General features: G+C 53.1%; 6 protein-coding genes across 6 annotated transcripts; 4 read left to right on the top strand and 2 right to left on the bottom strand.

Annotated features, from left to right (window-relative positions):
- Positions 1-1,023: 1,023 nt before the first annotated feature.
- On the bottom strand, positions 1,024-3,879 carry BO95DRAFT_454565 (uncharacterized protein; the record flags this gene model as incomplete). The annotated part of the gene is made up of 20 exons (XM_025588270.1): positions 1,024-1,257; positions 1,327-1,338; positions 1,366-1,443; positions 1,465-1,513; positions 1,535-1,635; positions 1,660-1,684; positions 1,715-1,863; positions 1,894-1,898; positions 1,929-1,986; positions 2,023-2,126; positions 2,166-2,374; positions 2,396-2,482; positions 2,510-2,772; positions 2,794-2,838; positions 2,869-2,955; positions 2,977-3,009; positions 3,031-3,038; positions 3,063-3,075; positions 3,118-3,141; positions 3,163-3,879. The coding sequence occupies 20 exons, from the start codon at positions 3,877-3,879 to the stop codon at positions 1,024-1,026; spliced, it is 2,301 nt and encodes a 766-aa protein (XP_025440543.1).
- Positions 3,880-4,851: 972 nt separating this feature from the next.
- Positions 4,852-6,165, top strand: BO95DRAFT_444594 (uncharacterized protein). The gene is made up of 2 exons (XM_025586917.1): positions 4,852-5,483; positions 5,548-6,165. Exons 1-2 carry the CDS (start codon positions 4,986-4,988, stop codon positions 6,010-6,012), a joined length of 963 nt encoding a protein of 320 aa, XP_025440542.1. The 5' UTR covers positions 4,852-4,985; the 3' UTR covers positions 6,013-6,165.
- A 1,319-nt stretch (positions 6,166-7,484) lies between these two features.
- BO95DRAFT_444590 (putative chromatin assembly factor 1 subunit B) lies at positions 7,485-10,490 on the top strand. The gene is made up of 6 exons (XM_025586916.1): positions 7,485-7,637; positions 7,715-7,730; positions 7,837-7,939; positions 8,014-8,250; positions 8,308-9,400; positions 9,458-10,490. The coding sequence occupies exons 1-6, from the start codon at positions 7,534-7,536 to the stop codon at positions 10,071-10,073; spliced, it is 2,169 nt and encodes a 722-aa protein (XP_025440541.1). The 5' UTR covers positions 7,485-7,533; the 3' UTR covers positions 10,074-10,490.
- Positions 10,491-10,527: 37 nt separating this feature from the next.
- BO95DRAFT_444589 (uncharacterized protein) lies at positions 10,528-10,986 on the top strand. The gene is made up of 2 exons (XM_025586915.1): positions 10,528-10,639; positions 10,695-10,986. Exons 1-2 carry the CDS (start codon positions 10,636-10,638, stop codon positions 10,892-10,894), a joined length of 204 nt encoding a protein of 67 aa, XP_025440540.1. The 5' UTR covers positions 10,528-10,635; the 3' UTR covers positions 10,895-10,986.
- Positions 10,987-11,740: 754 nt separating this feature from the next.
- On the bottom strand, positions 11,741-15,312 carry BO95DRAFT_189688 (trehalose-6-phosphate synthase). The gene is made up of 4 exons (XM_025580941.1): positions 15,214-15,312; positions 15,016-15,146; positions 13,620-14,949; positions 11,741-13,562 (listed from the first exon to the last, which is right to left on the bottom strand). The coding sequence occupies exons 2-4, from the start codon at positions 15,036-15,038 to the stop codon at positions 12,009-12,011; spliced, it is 2,907 nt and encodes a 968-aa protein (XP_025440539.1). The 5' UTR covers positions 15,039-15,146; positions 15,214-15,312; the 3' UTR covers positions 11,741-12,008.
- Positions 15,313-17,102: 1,790 nt separating this feature from the next.
- BO95DRAFT_465357 (glycosyltransferase family 20 protein) lies at positions 17,103-19,126 on the top strand (the record flags this gene model as incomplete). The annotated part of the gene is made up of 5 exons (XM_025589135.1): positions 17,103-17,403; positions 17,681-18,056; positions 18,123-18,493; positions 18,568-18,907; positions 19,060-19,126. The coding sequence occupies 5 exons, from the start codon at positions 17,103-17,105 to the stop codon at positions 19,124-19,126; spliced, it is 1,455 nt and encodes a 484-aa protein (XP_025440538.1).
- Positions 19,127-22,699: the final 3,573 nt, after the last annotated feature.

Below are 22,699 nucleotides of genomic sequence, written 5' to 3'. Positions count from 1 at the left end.
TCAACTACCCTGCCAAAGAACATTTAGTTAGTGCCCCCCCTGCATAAGGTACTTGGCCATCATAATCTGCACGCGGGAAACCCGGCAGTCAGGCCTGGTAAGCACTAGACTATACTAGCTAAGCTACTTGGACCCTGTCTGGCCACCACGCCATATGCTTACATCCATCCCTACCCATCCTTGACCCCGTAGGTTCGGCTTGTAGACTAAGTTAGGCTTGATGACGATAACGTGAACCTGAACCTGAGCCTGAACGGGGGTGGCGGACCCCAACCCTGCAGAAAGTTCTGTTGCATAACCAGTTTCTTGGTACAGATCACAATCCTCGGCCTCGGCGTGGGAAATTGTTTTCCGCCGCGGCTGACAAATACAGCTGGTTGGCTGGTGGCGGGGGATGGGGGGGGGGGGGGGGGGGGGACGTTTCGAATGCTTTCGAAGAATTTTCTAGGGTGTTTGTGTCTGCCTGCTTGCCTAGTACCCGTGCTTCGGGCTGCCGGCGGGTTTGGTTCGGCGAGAGAGAGAGAGACTCGTCCTCCGGGCTCGGCTCGGCTTGCCACTATACTTCTTTTCGTGGTGGAGGGTCCAACTTGGGTTGCAGTTGCAGGATTCAGTTGTTGCAGATACAGAATAACTACGCTTTAGTGTGCGTATACGTATACATACCAAGATGAGACTAGGCTACCACGAATCGATCTTATGCTATACTCCGGACTCGTATGCAAGATAGTGATATGCTGTTATCCAATAGCTAGGTCTGGTAGTACAGTACGTACAGTACATGGTCATGGTCATGGTCAGGTAGGTATCCATTTCATCATCAAATAATCCAACGGAACTGCTACCGGCACCTCCGAAAAAAAAACAACCTTTAAAGAAAAAAACTCCTGTCGCAGTGTTCGTGTCATGGGGGTATTCGGGATCGATAGAAAGAGCAAGACGAGCAAGACGCGAAATTTGCATTTCAGGTGGTGACGCAACGAAAATGAAGCCGAGGATGACATGGGTCGAGAAGAAGCTCAACGCTCAACTCTCCAGCCGCCGTGCCGTGGATTCGAGCTGTGCGTTGAAGGAGCGAAGTTGGTGCAGCAGCCCGCCCTGGCCGCCGGGGGCGGCGGAACTGACCGTCTCCGCAACGTTGCGAAGCAGAAACTCCATCCCCCCCAGATCAGTGGTCTCATCAGGATCGGCCGGGTGGGTCTGACGACGCTCCAGCGCGAGGTCGAGACTGTGGAGGGAATTGTTGATGGTCGAACGCGCCTATACGGGATTGATGTTAGCCTCCGACTGCTCTTAATATAGTTTTGGTTCAACTCCGGAAAGACTCACCTTTCGTGCAGACTCATCTTCGGCATGTTTTCTCCGGACAGCGTCCATTTGCAACGCAACCGCCTCTCGCTCCTTTCGCACTTGGTACAGTCGACTCCGATACTCCATCATCTCGCGCTTGGCTTTGCGCATTTTGACCCCAAGCACGAAGTTGCCGTCCAGCATCTCACTCAGCTCGAGCAGTCGGCTCTCCAATTCGCTGCCGTACGCCTCGACCACCTTCTTCTTGCGCGTCCATTCGGCGCGTCGCCCGTCGTTCCCTTCGCCGTCGATGCCGTTGGTCAGCGTTGTCAGCGTCTTTTCCAATGTCTCGCGGCAGATCTGGCCCAGTACGTCGGCCACATTCACGCCGCTTCGGCTGGGCAGCTTGTCCTGCTGCCGGTCGGACGACGATGCCTCAGCGGTCTCGCCCTCGTCATCCGACGACTCCAACAGTGTGGGGTCGCCCCCGAGAGCAGCAACGTTCGCAAGACGATGCACAGTGACCGGCACGGTCTCTCCGCGAGGTTGTCTGGGCTTGCGTCTCCGCGTCGGAGGCTCTGCGCTGCCCTCGCCTTCCGCTGCAACGTTGACTGCCTCGCGTGTCGCGCTAACCCCGGCACTCTCTTCTGCCTGCCTGCCGCCACGATCACGCTTGCGAGATCGGGGTTCAGCGGGTGCCTGCGAAGATTTGGGTTCTGGTTCTGGCTGTGCGACCTCGGGTTCGACCACTTCAGGTTCCGGAACAGCTTCTGCTGGCATTGGTGGTGTCGACTTGGCTCCTCTCGCCTTCCGCCCTCTTGGCTTTGGCGCTGTTTCAACTGGTTCGTGCGTGGCCGGCTCTGGCTCTGGTTGTGCACCTTCCGGCCCGGCTGTCCGTGCTTTCCGTCCTCTGGGTTTCGGCGCTGTCTCAACTGATTCTTGCGTGGCCTGCTCTGGATTTGGCTGTGGTTGTGGTTCATCCGGCTCAGCTGTCCGTGCTCTCCGCCCTCTGCGCCTGGGCTCTGCCTCGGCTGGTTGTTGATCTGCCGCGCCGGGCTCCGCTTGTGCTGCCTCCGGCTCAGCCGTCCTTGTCCTTCGCCCTCTTGACCTTGGCTCTGGCTCGTCCACTGGTTGTTCCGTCGGTTTTGTCTCTGGTTGTGGAATCTCTGGCTCTGCAGTCCTAGCTCTCCGCCCCCTGAGTTTCGATTCAGATACCACTGACTCTGGCTCTACCGGCTCTGGCTCAGCGGTCTTCGCTCTTCGCCCTCTGTGCCTTGAATCAGGCATCGCTGGTTCCGGAGCCGTTGCTGCTGTCTCCGGTGTCGGTTCCATTAGCTTAGCTCTCCGTCCTCTTGGCTTCGAGCGAGATGCTGTCTCCGCCTCTGCTTCATGGCCCTGTGGCTGTGGTGCAGGTTCCGCTTGCTCCGGAACTGCTTGTTTGGGTCGTCGTCCTTTGCGCTTCGGCTGCGCCTCTGATGGCTCCGGCTGACTTGGCTCTGGCTCCACCGGCTGTGGCTCAGATGCCTTGGGTCTCCGCCCTCTTGGCATGGGCTGTGACGCCGACTCTTCCGGCTCCTGCACCTCCTTCTGCGCCTCCTCGACTGGAGCTTCCTCCTCGACCACGTCCTGGAGAGAGGGCGAAACCTTTCTTCCGGGGCGACCAGCGCGCTTCGGTTTCGTTTCTGCTACCTCCGACTGTAGCGGACGTCCTCTGCGGGCTCCCTTTCGCTCCGCAGCACTCACTTCTGCTCCTTGCGGAGCATCTACCTCCATACTCTGACTCTCTGGCTCCCCGTTGGTGATGGAAGCATCAGTTTCCCGCTCAGAGACCCCATCCACCCGTGTCCGGATTCTCTTATTTCCCTTAGCTTTAACTGGCGCACTTTCCGCGGACCCTGCTCTCGCCACTCGAGGCTCTTTGACCGTAGTCGTAGATGGCTGGACGGATGCAGCTCGTTCGCCGCGTGGTCGCTTGGCTCGCGAAGGAACGGGTAGTCTTGACTGCTTCGTAGTCGGTTGAGGTTCGGTGGCGGCATGGGATTGGGTTGTTTCTTGGGATGGGGCGGTCAATTGGGGCTCGGCGACGGTTTGAGGCTCAACGGGTTGGGTCGACGCAGGAAGATCTGGAAGAATTGTGTCGTTTGACAGTTCAACAGTATCTGGCACAACTGTGGCTGATGGTTCTGTAGTTTCAGGTTGTATATCCAGCGATGTATCCATGGGCTCTGTGGGTTGTTCGATCTGCTCTTCGCTCGTCTTCGGACTGGTTGTAGTAGGCGACGATCGTTCACTTTCCTGAGAGCCTTGTCTCTTGCGCTTGCCTCTTGCTTTCTTACCTGGCGGGGAGGGTGTTCCGTTCGCTCTGGGTGATGCTGACTTAGGCCTCGATGACAGCTTCTCTGTAGCCACTGCCGCTGACTCCGGTTCCTGGGGAGCCTGCGGAGACGCGAGGTCATTGGGCGCTATAGAGGCTGCCGGCGTTACGGGTGATGCTGGTCTCTCGATCAAAGCTTCGGAAGCGGGGGCCGGGACAGGCTTGGGGACAGGCTCGGTCGCAACAGTTGATTCCTCAGCAGTTTGAGATGGGTCCATCGGGGCGATCCCATTGGCGAGAGAAGGGGGGTTCTCAGCACTGTGCGCAGCAGCTGAACTCGTAGGGGAGCTCCTAGGGTGATCTTGGACAGGGTCAGCATTGTATAAACCGCGTCAGTGCATGTGGCTGCGCACCAAGTTTTCTGATCTTGCGACTTGGACCGGCTTCCGTTGCATCGTCCGATAGACTCTTAGGCAAAGACAGTCTGGGCGAGGATCTGGTGCGCGGGCTTCCTGACGTCCGTCGAGCGGGTTTCTGGTCCTGGGATGTCGAAGGCTCAGCCGCAGGCGGCAAGCCATTTTGCGTAGTTTCATCTGCAATACTTGTATTTTCTGTAGTAATTGGCAGTGCTGCTGCTGCTGCTGTCACTGTCGTTGTTGGCGGCGGCGGCGGAGCTAAGGCAGGAGGTTCACCAGCGATTCCAACATCGGCCGGGCGCGACGCGGAATCAGCAGCTTCGTCCGGCGGCGGAGCTAGCCCAAACGAAAAACCAAAGTTGATCTCTTTCGTCTTACGTGACCTGCTCGAGATTGGGTACAATTAGCGACTCAAAGCCTAATGGTAAGGCGGCGCGGGGTATGCTGGGGGTTTTGGATGCGCGTACGCTGCTCCGCGCTGCCGCATTTGCTGCCGCTCCTCTCGATCTACCGTTGCCAAAGATTAGCTGAGTACGCGAGAAACCTGTGCGAAAATAGATAATCATACTGATATTCATGTTGGAGAAGCGGCGTCAGGCCGAACTCGACGCGCAAATTGACGCGCGAGAAAAGATGGGGGGAAGGAGGTGAAAAGAGATTTGGATCCCTCCTGCTTGGGGGCAGCGGAAGTTGGAATTGGGGGGGGGGGAATGATGGCAGGGCGGGCGGAAACCTGACAATCGTTTTCCCCAATACGGTTTGGCGCCCGGTAAGTTGAAGACTGAGCTGAGGGAGGGCCTGCCTTTCGTTTCGGGCATCTCGCGCCATTCTCCGCAGTCAATCTATATTGCAAAGCAGTGTACACTACGAAAAGCAACGTGCGCTTGCAGGGCCTACTTTCTCCCAACCTTGTTTCCTCACTCGCGGCTGTCTCTTCCCAGTGAATCGATCACTTTACACTTCACATCATGGGTTGGTTTTGGGGCGGTTCGAACCAAGACGACCCCGTCAAAAAGCTTGACCCGGAGCTGCGGGATTTCCTCGAACATGAAGCCCCCAAGAAATATGTGCCCACGAATGCGCTTCCTTCCGTCCACGAGCCTTCGAAGACAGTAGAGAAGACACCGGTATCACCGCCATCGTCGGAGAGTGCTTCTACGCCATCGGAACCTTCGGTCCCCAATGCCTCCCTCTTCCCCGACGGCCGCTATGCCCACCTCTGGAAGACCTACAAGCCACCCCAGGAAAAGGAACAGTCCGAGATGAAAACCGCCGAGCGGGTGATCGAGAAGTACAAACAGCGCGGTGATACCGTGCACCGGGCGGCGATGGAGAACTGTGCGTTGGAACAGGAGGACTGGGCCAATTGCTTCCGCACCGGCAACTGGCAGAAGCAACTGAAAGCCCGTGCGACCATGTGCTCAGAAGAGAACTCTAAGTTTTCTCATTGTTTTACCACCCAGGCTGTACGTACGCGGGTGGACGAATTCCCTTTGATACTTAAGATGCTAACTGCTTTGGGGTCCCCAGAAATTCCTCCAGGCCTTGGGCTACGCATCCTCCTTCGAGTGGGACGCGGAGAGAGAGGAGCGGATTCAGATGCACGCGGATAAACTCTATCATGAGATGTTGGACTACGAAACCCGGGTGGAGGAAGCACAGAAGGCCGGGCTGGATCCTCCGCTTCTCACCTCGCTCTTTAACCCCCAAGCACCGCCGCCGCCGCAGAGTCCCGCCGTTACCACCAAGAAGACGTTGGAGATTCCCGGTGGGGAGGCCATCCCCGTCGGCTTGAAGCCATCGAAGCCTCTGGAGAAGCTCACTCCCCACGAGCGAGAGCTGGAGATTCGGGCGCACAACGCACAGTTGGAGCAGCAGAAACTATACGTGCAGGAGGCAACGCCGTTCATCAAGAGCCAGGATGAGGCCCGTTCCAAGCGACGAGAGAAGGCTACCAGTTGGTTTGGCGAGACGATTGGTCGCTGGGTCACCTGAAACATTCCGGATATGAGAAATTCGTCTTCAATTCTGATGTATATTATGATTGTTACCCCTGTTGGCTTGACTTTTCTGGGGGAGTTTGTGAGTAGTTATCAGCGATACTTTCGAAGTTGAATAGTACTAGTAGGCATTGCCGGTGATCAATCTGACCTTGAAGATCAATCTGACGAGAGGGATAAGCATCGAACACCTTGCGCAGTGCTATATGTTAGTGGTAGTGAAATAGGTCCCAGAGGTGGTGGTGCTATATTCCATCGGTAGCCTCAGCTCCCCTGGTCGGATCGCTTATTGACTGCTTTGCTCACTCAACGCCCCCGTGTACTTCTATGTTCAGCGATAGAAGACTGATTGGAGCGATGATTCTCTCGACGCATTAGTATGCCCGGAACTGGCCAAGGAGGCAGTTACCTCGACTACTTGGTAGCCATTCAGCAAGTCTAAACCTTCTCCACGCCCCTGGTAACCAGAGAGACCGTTCAATAACAGTAGCAACCACCTGTACCTTTTCTTCCGCATGCAGATCACAATTCAAGGCAGTTCCCATTGTTCATTGGAAGGGACTGTGGTGTCAAGTAATCGCCAGCCGCCATGCCGCAAGAGAAACCAACCCGCTTGATTGATATGGTATTCTCGGTGCAGGCGTTGGTTTGGAAAGCGGGCGCACAGAGATCAATAATAAATAGATCGAGGAAGCAAGAGGATTAAAAATGGGAGGTGACCGGTGGGGGTTTCTACTTCCGTAAGAAGAATGAAATGAAGAACCAGTTTTACGCGCGATCGACGGAGCAGGCGAACGCGAAGCTGACGGACGCGGGGATTGTCATTCGCCGGGCGCGACACGAGGGAGAGAAAAAGGATCGATGATCCATGATGGGATGCTGGGATGAACGACATCACCACTGAACTGACCACTGATTGGAACCTGCAATCAGTTAACTTCCACTGCCACTGCAACGGACAACTACTTCCGCTTTTCTCGCTCTCTCACACTACACTACTTACTTTACTACACTACACTACTTCGTACACTACACCACTCTCGTCTGCTGCACTTTTCGCTCCGTCAAATCGGATCATTGACTGACTGTGTTAGTGTTAGAATTACTAGATTCTTGATCTTGTCTAATAATCCGACCTCCTCTTTGCTTCCTCTTTCTCTTTCCCCTCCCTCTCCACCCCCCTTCTTTCATTCTTCTGATTGCATACCTCTTTAAATCCCTCCGAGAGGCTGCTGCTGCTGCTGCAAGTACTGTACTTCCCGACAGCTTGTTTGCATTGAATTTCCTCGCCCGCAACTCTCCCTCCGCGCTTCTCTCTCTCACGCCCTAACAATTCTCCTCATTGCTGCTGCTGCTTCAGCTTCCCCCACCCCACCCCTCATACTACTACTGGATACAATCAATCTTCCACCCCATCTATATCCGCAATATATAGTCGTCCTGGGCCTCAATCTCCTCACCCCCCCCCCCCCCAAATCTCTCAACGGGTGCCCCCAATTGAGCATCCGTGCTCATCATGAAGGCCACCCCGTTGCTCATCTCGTGGCACGATGACAATGCTCCTATTTACTCGGTACATTTCGACCCCAATGGTAAGGGTCGCTTAGCCACTGCTGGAAAGTGAGTTCGTCTGATCTCTCCCTTTGCCCTTCTTTGGTCTGTCATTCAGGTTGCTGATGCTTGTCTCCGCTCTCTAGTGACAATAACGTCCGAGTACGATCCCCCCTCTCGAACTCGCTTTGCCCTCCCTCATCCCTCCTCGTGACTCCCCGTCGAGGGCACTCTGTACACCGTGTCTGACAACATAACACAACCACAGCTATGGAAAGTGGAATCAACCGGAGAGGAACGGAAGGTGTCCTACCTGAGCACGCTGGTCAAACATACCCAAGCTGTGAATGTCGTCCGTTTCAGCCCCAAAGGTAGGCAGCAACGCTCGATCCAATCTGTCGATGTCGTTTCCTGTGCTGATTGTGTCTCCTCGAATCTCATTTAGGCGAGATGCTGGCATCTGCCGGGGATGACGGCAATGTCTTACTCTGGGTACCGTCGGAATTGCAATCACAACCGGGCTTAGGTGAAGACCGCTCGGACGACAAGGAAACCTGGCGAGTGAAGCATATGTGCCGTTCTTCCGGGGCAGAGATCTATGATCTCGCGTGGTCGCCCGACGGGGTTTTCATTATCACGGGCAGTATGGACAATATTGCTCGGATCTATAACGCTCAAACGGGTGAGTTCAGTTTGTGGGTTGCACACGGAATTGGACTGCTGACTGTATGAATGACAGGCCAAATGGTGCGCCAGATTGCTGAGCACTCGCACTACGTCCAGGGTGTGGCCTGGGATCCGCTGAATGAATTTGTTGCAACACAATCATCCGACCGCTCGGTCCACATCTACAGCTTGAAAACCAAAGACGGCCAATTTACCCCCACTTCCCATGGGAAGTTCCTCAAGATGGATCTCCCCGCGAAACGCATCTCGTCGAGCAGTCCTGCGCCGCCGGATCTATCGATTCGCTCTCAACCCGCACCGACCAGCTCGGCCGCCATTGCTTCTCCCGCTCCGTCCACTCCAGGTACACCAATGACCTCCAACTTGCCGATGGACCCTCCCCCCGTGTCGCATAGTCGCCGATCCTCATTCGGGTCCTCTCCTTCCATCCGTCGTTCAGCATCTCCAGCGCCATCACTGCCGTTACCAGCTGTCAAACCGCTCGAGGTACCATCACCCGGTTTATTGGGTGGGCTCGGAGTCAAGAATGCCAACATCTATGCAAATGAGACCTTCACCTCATTTTTCCGGAGGTTAACCTTTGCTCCTGATGGAAGCTTGCTATTCACCCCGGCCGGGCAGTACAAGACGTCGCATGTGTCAGCGACCGACTCCTCGAAAACAACGGACGAGATCATCAATACCGTTTACATCTATACCCGCGCCGGGTTCAACAAGCCACCCATCTCTCATCTCCCAGGCCATAAGAAACCATCTGTTGCGGTCAAGTGCTCTCCAATTTTCTATACCCTTCGGCAGACTCCTCAGCCTGCTCGCCATATCACCTTAGACACCTCGTCCATCGAAGAGTCGTTCTCTTCGCTCCCCGATCCGGTGGTGAGTTCCGCCAAGGATGGCGCGTCAATGGAGCCTCCATCGTCCACGCTTGCCGCCAACGATTTGGTGAAGAACAACACCGGTACCAAGGCGACGGAGCGGGACAGTCCCTCTGCGAGCCAAAGCCCTGCTCCCGTGTTCACACTGCCCTACCGAATCGTGTATGCGGTAGCCACCCAGGACGGAGTCCTGGTGTATGACACCCAGCAGCAGACGCCAATTTGCGTCGTTAGCAATCTGCACTTTGCTACTTTCACCGATCTGACCTGGTAAGTAATGATGACGGACACTCGACGACTTGATTCAGCTGGACTAACTTTGGACAGGTCGAATGATGGCTTGACCTTGATGATGAGTTCGTCCGACGGATTTTGTTCTACGCTTGCATTCTCGCCGGGCGAGTTAGGCCAACCATACACTGCACCAGCATCAGCGGCTCATCAGAACGCAGCCGCTGTGTTATCGGCCAATAATGTTCCGCTCCCTACGCCGACGACAGCGAAACCAAGTCCAGGCCCCCAAGCCAATGCGAGCCAAGCACCCCCTGCAAGCCCTGCTCGATCTAATTCGGTGTCATCGGTCACGACCCAGTCTGGTAGCCAACAAACGCCAGGGACGGTGGTCAACAACCCGACACCGACTCTCGGATCAGTCCCCCTGGTGACGGCGACTCACTCATCCCAGCCTCCGACACTTCCGCTCACGACGCCGCCACAGACCCCTATGCCTGTGGCCTCGCAAAGTGGGACAAGCAATGTCAGCGCCAGTGTGCTAGGCAAACGGGTCAGTGAATCGGAAAAGGAGGAAGACAGAGACCCGAGCGCGGCTCCGCCCGTCCAACCACCGAAGAAGCGACGAGTCGCGCCGACGCTCATATCAGCAGGCACCGAGCATACCTCTGTGAAAAAGGAGTCACATAGTACTACGGATGTTGGAGGTTAATCATGCCATCTGACAAGTATCTTATTCATGATGTTCTTGTTATTTCCTATTCCCTCCGTGACCAAAGCGTAACTTCTTCCATCCCGTTACCTCCCGTCTTCTTCTACCACCCACCACCGCCACCCTTCCAGGCGAGATTCGGAGCGATCCTGACTCGCCACGACATATTATCTATCTTCCAGGCGAGATCCATGAATTCACGTGTCAACCTCCTATTCTCCTATTCGCATTTCCATGAGCTAGTGATCTATTTTCCCACAGTGTTTGTTTACTAGGAAGGATTTCCGGTAGAGTTTCGAAGTCCGAGTTGAGTCATTCAGTCAGTCAGCCAGACAAGGCAAGGCATACATGCATCATTGTTCCCCCCTTCCGGCGCATTATTGTACGGTATTCTGTTTTTGTTCTTGTTTCGCCCCCCCCCCCTCCTCCCTGACTTCCTTTCTCCGCACAACCCCTCCTACTCTTCTTTGCTTCCCATTGTTATCATCTAGTACCAGTACCCCCGCACGCAAACGGACCTACGATTAGTATTAGTTATTATCCCATCAGCTCGAATGTGGATATGTGTAAATACTTCGAACTCCAGTCTTATTTCTTCCATTTCCCCGCTGAGAACCCCAGTCATCAAGCACATCACCCGAGTTACCGATGTCCTTCCTCCCTCTCAACAAACTCCTAACCCCCACCCCGTCCCCTTCTCCCCCTCCCGCGCACCCCATCGACCGTGCAGTAAACCTGGTGACCCGACGCGCAAACCAAACGCGGGGGTTGACCGGGAATCATTCCGTCAACATCGCCCATCGACCACCGCCAACAGCTGAGCAATAACATCACATCACCCCCAAGATGCATGTACCCTTAGCTGAACCTGTGTGTGTGTGTGTGTGTGTGGCCACAGTTGCGCCCCCCCCCCCCGCCCCCTCGCCTGCCGAACATGGTGTGATTGAAATACACATCGCCATCTACCCGTACCAACGCCGTCACCGTCAGCTCCCGGCTCAGGAAAGTGAAAAAAATTCCTGTCCAGCTTAGATGTACCCGTGGATAGATCGACACACAACGGGCAACGGGGTTGACTGGGTGAGTTTGGTCTTGTCTTCTGTCTTCTGTCTTTTGTTGTGGTTTGTAGTACCGGGGAGATAGGGTCCATGCGGCGGCGGCGGTGGTGGTGGACTAATCCGTTACTTGTATGTATTATGTATGTATGTATGTATGTACGGTACATCTTATGTATATCTGTCCAGTGCGGAGGGTCGGGGAGGTGGGATGTGGAGAGGAAAGGAAGTCTGTTGCTGAGTTGAAGGTACTGTACAGCAGCCAGACATCCGATGGAGAGGGGGGGGACCTGTACCAGCCCGTTCATTTTGTACTGGGTGGTTTTCATGGGTGCAGGCATCATCGGAGCAACCTGTCTGGTACTATGGTGGAGTATCTGCACGGCTATTCCATCTTTACATCTTAATTTCTAAAGGCTGGGTACGAGGTCAAGAAAGATCATCATTTGCATGGTCACAATCTAACTGTCGACTACCAAAGTCTTCATAAATCAATTAAGGAAGTTAGTGCATTCTAGCCAATCCATCAACATCATCATATTCTGAAAAATCTTATGATTATCATCGAGTGTGTCCATTCGCCGTGATATGTCACATCCCTGATCAAGAAGAATGGAATAAAAAAAAGACAAGAGGTGGAGGAAAAGGACAACCGAGAAGGGTATTGGTGGTAGTGACAGAGGGTTGAGGGTAATCTTAGGTCATGTCACACGTTAGGTCACGTAACGTCATGTCAAGGAGGTGCTACAAGGTGTTCCTCGAATCAAGGTATAAGAAAGAAGAAGGCTGCATAAAGAGGTGAAAGAGGTAAGTAGACGGGAGGATAAGGATAGTCGTTAGTGAGCTCCCAGAAGTGGATGCGTATCAGTAGGCATCAAGGTCATAATGGGTGTGTCGCTCCATTCACACCATTTAATGTAGGCGAGTGTTCCACGAGATGCCAGTCCGGAGTCGGAGACATAGGAGGGGTGGAGTACCCGTTTGCCTCATGTCCATTGAAGACAGGAGGGGTGGCTGGAGCGTGTCTGTTTGTCTGCTCGTCCTCTCCTTGTTCAGCCTGGACTGGGGCTGGGGCATCGGCGGCGAGACCGTCAGGATGTCCATCAAGGTGGCCCTCGGGAAGAGAGAAGACCAGCGCATCTACAATGTCAACAATGCCCAATCCCTTGGGCGGAACGGCTCGCGCTTCTGTGGCATGAGTACCCACGGTGAGCGTGGTGACACTGGGGTTTTTCTCGTCAGTCTGAAGGCGATTCGCCCACCGGAACAGGGCTTCGTCGCCGCGGGCTCCGCCCGCCACAAACAAAAAGTCCGGGATTTGGTCCAGATGCTGCAAGACGGAATCGGCCGCTTTGGCTTTCGTCATGTCCAAAGGTTCAACACTCACTGCGCCCTCGGTGAGGACCACGCGGATGGCTTCGCTACCGCGAGTGCCGTTGATCTGATCGGCAAGGCCAGAAGCCTGGCGGGCGGCCGCCTCGGGGTCAAGCGCGTCGTGATACCAGAAATTTAGCAAGCAACGGCCTTCCTCCATCACACTTCCTTCAACTCGCTCGTGGTAATATTGGATCACCTTGCGAATGCCATTTCGCCAATCTTTGGCCTTCTCCATGTCTACAAGTGTCACCCAGTCGAAATTTCCAATCTGTCGCACAAAACAGCCGTTCTCAGCAATGATTCCAACTTTGGTGGAGAGCGGCTCGAGCAGGATTTCGAGCTGTTCGGGACTCTTGCTGCTGGTCACGTATACCAAGTTCTTTGGATCCTCAAGTAAGCGCTGGAGTAGAGGAACCAAGTTAGTAGGCCCTCCATGGCTGGAGGCGACTATGCCCTCAATCTCCAAGAAGAACAGTCGCACGGTGGACTCGTCGTACGCGCCTTTCACGGCATCGAGCGAAAGAGGTTTTACCTGGCTGAGTTCACGGGATAATTGTGCGCTGTGGGCTTTGGTCAGTGAGGCCTGGAACGAGTTGAACCAGGCAAGAGCGGTGTGAGGAGTCATCTTTTCTAGCAGAAACTCCCAGTTGCGCTGTTTCTGCTCCGCGGTCATCTCAAAGGCTCTGTTGATTGTGTCGGCAACCTCCTTGTAATCCCATGGATTGACCATGAGTTCGTGGCCGTTAAAGATCGACGCACTTCCAGTAAACTCACTCAGGATGAGGGAGCCATGGCGCTGCCCGGTCAAGATTCCATCTTGGCAGTGGATGTAATCGTGACTACTGAGGTTCATACCTTCTCTCAGACTAGTGACCATGAAGATCTCAGCCACACTCATGAGAGCCAAGAACTGAGAGTAACTGATGTCTTGGCGGAGGAAAACCAGTGGCTGATGAGTCAAACTTGAGTAGACCGAGTTGATGCGCATGGCTATCTTCGAGACTTGCGCCTCTAACTCAGGTAATTCAGAGGCCGAAGCGATTTGAACAAGGACGACCTGCTGAAGTTAGAACCTAGTCCCTGCGTCGCGTAGACGTCAAGTATGTCAACATACCTTGTCTCTCCACTTGGGATATTGCTTCAGGAACAGCTCATAAGCCATTAGCTTGTGCTTAATACCGCCGGGAGCATCCAGCCTGTCTCGAGCAACAATCAAGTGCTTTCCCTTGTACCGAGAACTGATATTGGCGATCCAGTCCTTGACCTCGGTTGACCTGCGGAGCAGATCGAGGGCTTTCGGATCGACTCCAATCGGCATGTTTCTCACGTTGACAAATCTTTTTTCCAGCTGGACACCATCGACGGACACCTCCAAGCCGAGCAGACGAATGCATGACTGGAGGAAATGGTAGCAATATTCCTCCGTCTGGAACCCGACGAGGTCGGCGCCCAATAGACCATGAAGCAGCGCATCTCGAGCATTGAGGCACCGGAAAATCTCAGAAGATGGGAAGGCAGTGTGCATGAAGAACCCGATCTCTGCATTCGGTAGTCTCTCGCGGAGCATGGATGGGAGAAGCAGAAGGTGGTAGTCATGGATCCAAATGCTATCCCCTGGACGCCAGTAGGCAGCAATCTTGTCCGCGAAGGCCTCGTTGACCCTCACATACTGCTTCCAGGAATAATCATCATACTCTGTGTGTCGAGGACTTTCTTGCATCTGATAGTGGAAGGCAGGCCAGAGGACGGCACGGCAAAAGTGAGTGTAATGGCCCTCGAACTCGCTGTCATTGACGAAAACCGTCAAGGACTCGAACTCATCTTCGAGGGCCTCGGAGATACTAGCCCGAGTCTCGTCCTTTAACGAGTCGGTGGGCATGCCCAAGGTCCCCACCCACATTTTGTCTGTCAGCATACCGGCTTCCTCGGCAGCATTGATAGCATTGCGTAGGCCACCATTGCCCTGCTCTGCTGCTTTGACCACCCAATCCATCTCCGAAAGAAGGGCCCGCGGGCTGCCATGCTCTTCCTCGGAGCTGATTGCATCCAAGGGAGCATCAAGATACGGCGGATTGTCTAGTTCGTCGATCTCAGGACGACTAAGGATAGATGGCTCCGGGTATAAAGAAGCCTTGGAGCGTGGCTGGTTGAACTTCCGGCTCTGGCCCCAAGAGACCGTGCGAGGCTCACTAGGGCCGGGACCATTGGGGTCATCTGCAGCCGGGATCTCTCCGGCAGACCGGGAGATGTATGGCTTGAAGATCTTCTCATCCTCAGTGGTTGCCCCAGGTGTGTATAGACTGATGCTCTTCGAATGGCGTTTCCGATTGGTATCAGCCAAGCGTCCTACAATCTTCCCTTCTCCTTGAGAGGAGCTGCTGGATGATTTGCGACGAGCATATCTCAGCTCGGTAGCTTGGAAGTTGATGGTGTACGGAAGGAAGCTATTCAGGGTTAGTAGGGTGCAACGGACCAGGTAGAGAGGAAGAAGAAAAAAGGCATTGACGTACAGTGAAGCAATGAAGACCGTCATTGCGACAGTGTGTGTATGTGTCTTGGAGCAAGAGGTGTTTTCTAGAAGGTCTTTGTGACACCAAATGGATGTCTTGCAGACAGCAGGGAGGGATCCAGGATCAGCGGGGACCAGAAGGCTGAAAAGAATAGTGGAGCAGTGGAGCAAATCAGAGAGTCAAAGAGTCCGTGATGGGTAGGAAAGAATAATAAGGAGGAAGGGTGCTGCAGCGACAAGACTCGGACCTAGGGATGTTTTAAGGCTGCAGAGGGTAGTGGAGTGGAGGGAGAGGTAGCTGAGGATAGATAATAGAGTTGAAATACGGATCCAAGCGAGAAAAGAGGACAATGGTTAGGTCTTTAAGTCACACGAGGATGAAAGAAGAGAATGGATGACCCTGAAAATCCCGGGTGGATGCAAAAGAGAGAGAGAGAGTTAGACACCCGAGCCATGCGCAGAAGGAAGAGAAGGAAGAAGCAGTCAGTGGTGACGTCCATGATTGATGGGCATTGATTGGCCCAGGACCAGGGCACCTGTCAAAACCCGCGGGGAACGGAGCACATGCAAGGCATCAATTCCTACTAGACAGGAACATTCTGGCCTTTTCGTGCGTGAAGGAGGGGTTTGGGCAGGTTTTTTTTTCCTTCTTCTTTTTTTCCCATTTCCATTTAATTTCTTGGGATCTGTATTTCTCCAATTTCCTTCTTTGGCTTATGTGTGGTGGCCTTGGGCAGAGATGAGCTGTGCACGGAGGCACTCCAGAAGAAGGCAGAAGGAGGGGGAGGGGCGAAGAATCAAAAGAAAAAGAGGGGAAAAGGAAGCCCGGGAGGGGAAAAACAGGAAGATTCTAGCCCATTGAGTGATTTTATTTTTCTTTTTGGTTTCAAGGCTGGAAGGGGAAAAAAAATAAAACAACCATCACAATTGAAAACTATCAGATCACAAGCTCATAGCATCAATTGAATATCAAAGAATCCCACCGATCTAGCTAGATCGGGATAGGAGGCACTAGACGGGGAGTAAAACTTGCCTGCAGCACGGTCTGCAGATAATCAGTTCGACTATTCCCTAGCTTAGGCTGGAGGAAGAAACAAAGAGCTGAGACCAGGGAAGTATAGAAACGGGCAAAGACCAATGAGAACAATGACGTTGAGGTTCCCGTGGGATCCGCAACTGATCCACCCGCGGCGTTTGGGCGACGGTTCGAGACAGTTCGACCACCACCGCGTGCCCGGTTTGGTCAATCTTGGTCAAGGTTGGCATCACCCCTTCTTACCACTCACAGTCGCACCCTTTGCACATGGATTCGAGGGTTGGTTCAGCAAGAAGGAACTGCACGGGAAAAGTAGGAATGGGTCGCAACAAGGGGGTTGAAGATGCTGGTAGGTACTTGATAAGAAAATAGATAGAGAGAAAGAAAGAGAGAAAGGAGGGGCAGATGATAGGGGGGGAGAAAAAGGCGGACAAGCAAGATCAATACTAGGTAAACAGAAAGTAGTCCACGACTAACTAACCTACAGTACAATACTCTAATCCCCCATATGGAGGGGCTCGATGAGGCGGTGGTGAAGTAATAACCAACCCAACAATAGTCTACACACTATTATTATTCTTTTGCCAGCCATCACTTAAGAAGGAAGTGGAGCTCTTCCTGATTGTTGTGTAGTGTGTACACCAGGGAAACCAAAATTACCACTTTAATCCTCTTCCAAGCCCTGTTCCTGATCTTTATCTGGGTTTCGCCCTTTCGCTCCCCGATCTTTCTCCCTCCCTTCACCGATACGAAGCCAGAAAGTCATCACCACCTTTTCTTCCGTCTCCTCTCCCCTCTCTCCATCTCTCGCGCGCGCGCGCTCTCTCTCTCTCTCTCTCTCTCCATCGCATTATATTACTCTTCCAATTTCTCCTTCCTATCGCTAGACCCCAATTGACTTCCCTCTTGTTTTCTTTTTTCCCATTCCCATCCAAGCTCCCTCCAGATTCGATCAGAACAGAAGAAAAGCGGGGCACAACATCTCTGAGCTTTCCTAGCTTCTCTCCAATTCTCAATCTCATTTACCTGAACCACATTGAGTGTCAGCTGTCATGGCCAGCGACAATTCTTCACAGGGCGATTCCCGCCTGTTGATCGTCTCGAATCGGATTCCGATCACCATTCGACGATCGGCAGGAGGGAAGTATGAATTTTCCATGTCTTCGGGAGGATTGGTGACAGGATTGAGTGGACTCTCCAAGGCGACGACTTTCCAGTGGTATGGCTGGCCCGGACTGGAAGTACCTGAGGATGAGATTGAATCAGTGACTGCGCGACTGTCGGATGAGTTCAATGCGACTCCAGTCTTCATGGACGACAAATTGGCGGATCGTCACTACAATGGCTTTTCCAGTGAGTCGCTGCCCTAATCACCCGCCCCGCGCCTTAACCTACCCCTCTTCTTCTGCTGCTGCTGCTCCTCCTGCTGCGGCGGTGGCTGCTACTGCTGCTGCTGCTGCTGCTCCTTCTGCCCCTCCCTGGGCATTTTGCCCGCATCTGATATGCGCCTGCATATTTCCCAGCTTCCGCGATAGCCACATGGCACCTAGCAACAGGCGCCTCCCCTCCCACTTCCCACTTCCCACTTTCCCCCCTCCAATGGGTCGCCATGACTAATGTGAGCTGTCAGACTCTATTCTTTGGCCACTGCTACACTACCACCCCGGTGAAATCGTGTTCGACGAAGCGGCGTGGGATGCCTATCGTGAGGCGAACCGGCTCTTCGCTCGGACCATCGCGCGCGAGGCTCGCGACGGGGACTTGGTTTGGGTCCACGACTACCACCTCATGCTCCTACCGGAATATCTCCGCGAGGAGCTTCACGAGTTGGGCAAGAAGAATATCCGAATCGGATTCTTCCTGCATACCCCCTTCCCCAGTAGCGAGATTTACCGCATCCTGCCCGTGCGGAGTCAGCTCTTGCGCGGCGTGCTGCAGTGTGATTTGATCGGATTCCACACCTACGACTATGCGCGTCATTTCTTGAGCTGTTGCTCGCATATCCTGTAGGTCACCATCTTTTTCTTCCCACTCGGAGGTCCCGTCTGTCGCACGCTAACCGGCCGCCGTAGGGGATTGGTCACCACTCCGAGCAGCGTGGAATTCAAGGACAGGTCGGTCGCTGTCGGGGCATTCCCCATTGGCATTGATCCCGAAAAATTTACCGAGGGTCTCAAAAGTCCCAAGGTGCAAAACCGGATCGCCAGCTTGGAAAGCAAGTTTGAGGGTACCAAGCTGATGGTCAGTGTCGACCGCCTGGACTATATCAAAGGTATCCCCCAGAAGCTGCATGCCTTGGAGGTCTTCCTGTCCCAGCACCCGGAATGGGTGGGCAAGGTCGTTCTGGTGCAGGTCGCCGTCCCGAGTCGTCAGGATGTCGAAGAATATCAGAACCTGCGGGCGGTGGTTAACGAGCTAGTCGGAAGAATCAACGGCAAATTCGGTAAGTCATTTTACCCCAGTCCAGTGACCGAACGTGTCTGGATAGCGCAACTGGACTAACTCACGGAATCACAGGAACGGTGGATTACATGCCCATCCACTTCATGCACAAGTCGGTGAGTTTTGACGAACTCATCGCGCTGTACGCCGCCTCGGACGCGTGTGTGGTGTCGTCGACCCGCGACGGAATGAATCTCGTTTCGTTCGAGTATGTCGCGACCCAGCAGAAGCGCAAGGGCGTGTTGATTCTGTCCGAGTTCGCGGGTGCCGCGCAAAGTCTTAACGGAAGTATCGTCGTCAACCCGTGGAACACGGAGGAGCTGGCCAACGCATACCACGAAGCGGTCTCAATGACCGACGATCTGCGTGCGCAGAAGTTTGAGAAGCTCTACAAGTACATTACCAAGTACACGAGGTAAGCTTACGTGGCCCCTCCCCCCTTTCTTCCTGCATTGCATGCAGAGACGGGCGATCTTCCCGCCCTGTCTCCTTCTTCCCTTCCCTTGCCTTCCCGCGCCACGCATGGAGGAGAACCAGAGTACTGACTGTTGTTCCACACTGATGTAGTGCATTCTGGGGCAAGTCTTTCGTCGCCGAATTGTCCAAGCTCTCGGCTGCAAACCCGGATGCTTGATCAATATCTATTGTCTATTGGCCTATCTACCCTTTTGTTTCGTTTCTTCTTCGGTTAACCCCTGGCATGCAATTCAATTTTGATACGACTCCGGCGCACGAGTGAGCATTTCACGATTATGTTTGATAGATTTAGCAGCAACAGCCTCTCACCTTTGCAAAGCACATGATATAGCATCGAATATAGGACAGGAACAATTGAAGAACAATAAAGAATCTGGAACACCGACATGTGGCATGCCACCTACCTCAGGTATGAGTACGAGTACAAATGCCTAATCAACAAATCAAGTCCACCCAATCAAGCTTGGATCCTCCACATCCAACGTGTAGATGCCTATCCCTTCTATCTGAGTCGACCTCTTATCGCTGAATCATCAGGGACTACACCATCACTTCAACAAATACGTCATCCATCAACGTCAACACATTACAATGAACAGTACATCTAAGCTCGCCCCCTGCCCACGCCCATGGGCCCCGGCCTTCGAATCCACACCCACCTCACCCACCCCCACATAGGTAGGTAGAGCAACGATCCAGCTCAAGCTCAATCAAGCTCAGCAACCGCAGCCCGAAACACACAGTACCCCTACCTCCTACCTTCTCGATTATCAAGCCTTACTATAAGGATATTACACAACCATGCCGTCGACGGTATATCACGCCTTACTATTACCACTCCTATAACAACAGGTAGTATCAACCAGAAAATCACCACTTAATTTAAGTAAACCAAGCCCATGATCGTGTAGTGCAGTACACATTAACACCTCACCATGACTTCACGATGACATATCGCCGAACAACACAACAGTATCTGCTGGATCGTATGAGCTTAGATCCGCGCCCTAAGACAGGGTCTAGAACTTGCTTGCACTTACAGTAAACTACTCAACGCATGCACCACTCAGATATCCTTGCGGATCGTGTTGTGCACATACTGTAGCATGATAGTATGTACGAGGAAACATTTAATGATCCTGAGTCGTTGATAACAACCCCATCCACAACTTTTTTACAACTGTCCTCAGCTATTGAGACTGAGGAGAGAATCATATCAAGCAATCCATCACTGGAGAACCTTTTTAAGATATATATATTGTATATTGTAAAAAGCTGAGGACTCATAACCTACCCTCTTCTTTCACTCCTCCATCGCAGAAGTAGATGAGAAACCGTGGACGACGACCTCGGGATGATCCCAACAGGGTAATTCCGAAGGGGGGCCGTTTCAACTTGCAGCACCGGGTTTGGTCCCGACCCCTCATCTTCATCTCACCTCACGTGCTTCGAAGAAAAAAGGGTCTCGAAGGTTTCATCACCCAATTCTCGTGATCGGCCGCCCGGGGGAAGGATGACTAACCCAGACATACGTAATCACGAGTCATGGGAAAAGAAGAAAAAAAAAAGCCAAGATTAACTCTGAGGGGGAGGTTGGAACTAGTCCCGTTGAAGATCCCGTTTTCTCTCTCTCTCTCTCTCTCTTCTCCGTTCTCAGGTGTTGTCGCTAATATTAGCAACGGACATAGAGTACAAATTATATATATCTACGGTATTTTAATATGGAAGGAGAGGATGAAGGGTAGAGGCACAAAACCTGGGAATCTTCAGTTGTACGGTTAACTCATCAACGTGTTGTCGCTTAATCTTGCTACAATCTCGAAAAAAAAAAACAGAAGAACAGACAGAGTATAAGGTTCGGAGTCTCCTGTTGGGCCAGACAAACGAATGAAAAGAGGTCAACCTACGGTATGATGCGATGCTTTTGATCAGGGGAAATATTTGCCGCTGATTTTCCTCCAGGGTCTGGCCACCATGGACCCCTACTCAAGGTCTCTCTTCTTTCTTTCTTGTGCTGTTGAACCATTGGCATTCGGCATCAGAGACACTTCTAACCTACTCCGTAGAGGGATCTACCCCCTTTCTTCATGGATGGCAGGATCAGGGACCACCAAAAAGTCAAAAATCCGAAGAGGCAGAGGATAGCCAGATCTCGACACGTCTTGTTTTTCTTCCCCGGGTCTCAATGGGATTGCGAGTCATTTTCACCAACAAGATTCCCAATTGTAGGGCCAAGTTCTCCCATTATTTTTAAACCTCCCCTTGGCCAGGCCCCGCCAGGGTCTAGGGCAGATTTGTGGTTGACAGGCACCTTGGGAGAGACTCACCGAAGGGGCTTAGCGGGATGGGGTCTTTCCTCCAGGCTTCAGGCTCTCCCAAAGTTCCCTCGGACCTCCAGCCAGATCTTGTTGCTATGCCAAGACGGACGCTTGCGCGTCTCCGCCACCAATCCGTCCCGATTAGGAAGGATACCGTAATCCTGTAACGCCGGGCGGTTTGAAATTGCTTCCATATCGAGTTGGTCCAGAGAAAAGGGAAAAGGGAAAGGGAGGCTGAGGCATGGAGCCTGGAGGGGTTCCTGCACCTTCAATCTGTCGGTCTGTACGGCTGTCGGCTTGGTCGGGCCGTGCGACCATGTTGCTCAGCGCTCTTTTCTCTCTCTCCGGGGAAATTGGGTTTCGCCGTGTTCCCTGAATGTTCCATGTCAATCATGATGCAAAGGTCTTATTCATCCCAGGATCTTCTCTGGGAAGGAAAGGAGGAGGTGGCGAGACGGATGTCTATCAACTTATCAATGTCTTGCGTCGCGTACATGAAAATCCTGTCTGTCCGTCTGTGGGGATAGCTGTTGCAATATTGCAGGTGCCGCGTAGTGCTTGTGCTGGATAGGGTGCACGTCTTATCTGTGCAGCGCTCACTCAAGAAAGACGCTTTCCAGGAGAGGGGGTCTAGTACACATATGTATACGTACGATCAGCCCTGATAGTCGTTGTGTGTGTATCACATGGCATACGTCAACGCCAGAGGATTCGTCGCCTGGTGAACCCATGAGCAATCATCAGGATTTTGACCCGAGCGACAGGGCCCGTTTCGAGTCGGTCGGACTGAAGGAGACCTGCATGGGCTTCGCAATGCATGTCGGAACTCGGACTTAGGGGTCTATGAGGGCATGTAAGGCATAGAGGAGAGGGCCTCGACCTCGATTCACATTGATCAGGATCACCATGACCATCGGCCGGCTTAAGTCTATCCCGGCCAGCATCGTGGTTGGTCCTTATAGGAGGCATCGTGGATTGACGACCTGGATCCTCTGCACTAGATATCATGTCGGAAGCACCTAGCGGAGACTGACCAAAAGCTTGGAAGTTGAATACTGCCGTTTCGGGACCCCGTTCAGCAGAAAAGACCTCAGTTAGTTAGCATATAGTCACCTTGCTTCCTACGTTCAATTCGTTAGCCTGTTACATTATTTTCGCATCTCGTCCTATTTGCCCAGAATCGTTACTCTTTTCCAGCAAGGAAGCTCGATCTCTAAATCCGATGGGATATCCACTGCTTCGTCAGCGGAGCAAATAGTCTGAGTGGGTGCAATTCCGACTATGGGTCCAGTATACTCGTAAGGCTATGCGGTTGAAGCCGCGATGGATAATTAATTGCCTAGTTGGGGACGGAGATCGATGAAGCTCTTCGATTAGGCTGTCATTTTCTCCGAAATGCCCTTACTTGAAGC

The sequence above is a fragment of the Aspergillus brunneoviolaceus genome, assembly GCF_003184695.1.
Source record: "Aspergillus brunneoviolaceus CBS 621.78 unplaced genomic scaffold BO95scaffold_48, whole genome shotgun sequence".
Classification (NCBI taxonomy): Eukaryota; Fungi; Ascomycota; class Eurotiomycetes; order Eurotiales; family Aspergillaceae; genus Aspergillus; species Aspergillus brunneoviolaceus.
This window is presented reverse-complemented; position numbering and strand designations above follow the sequence as displayed.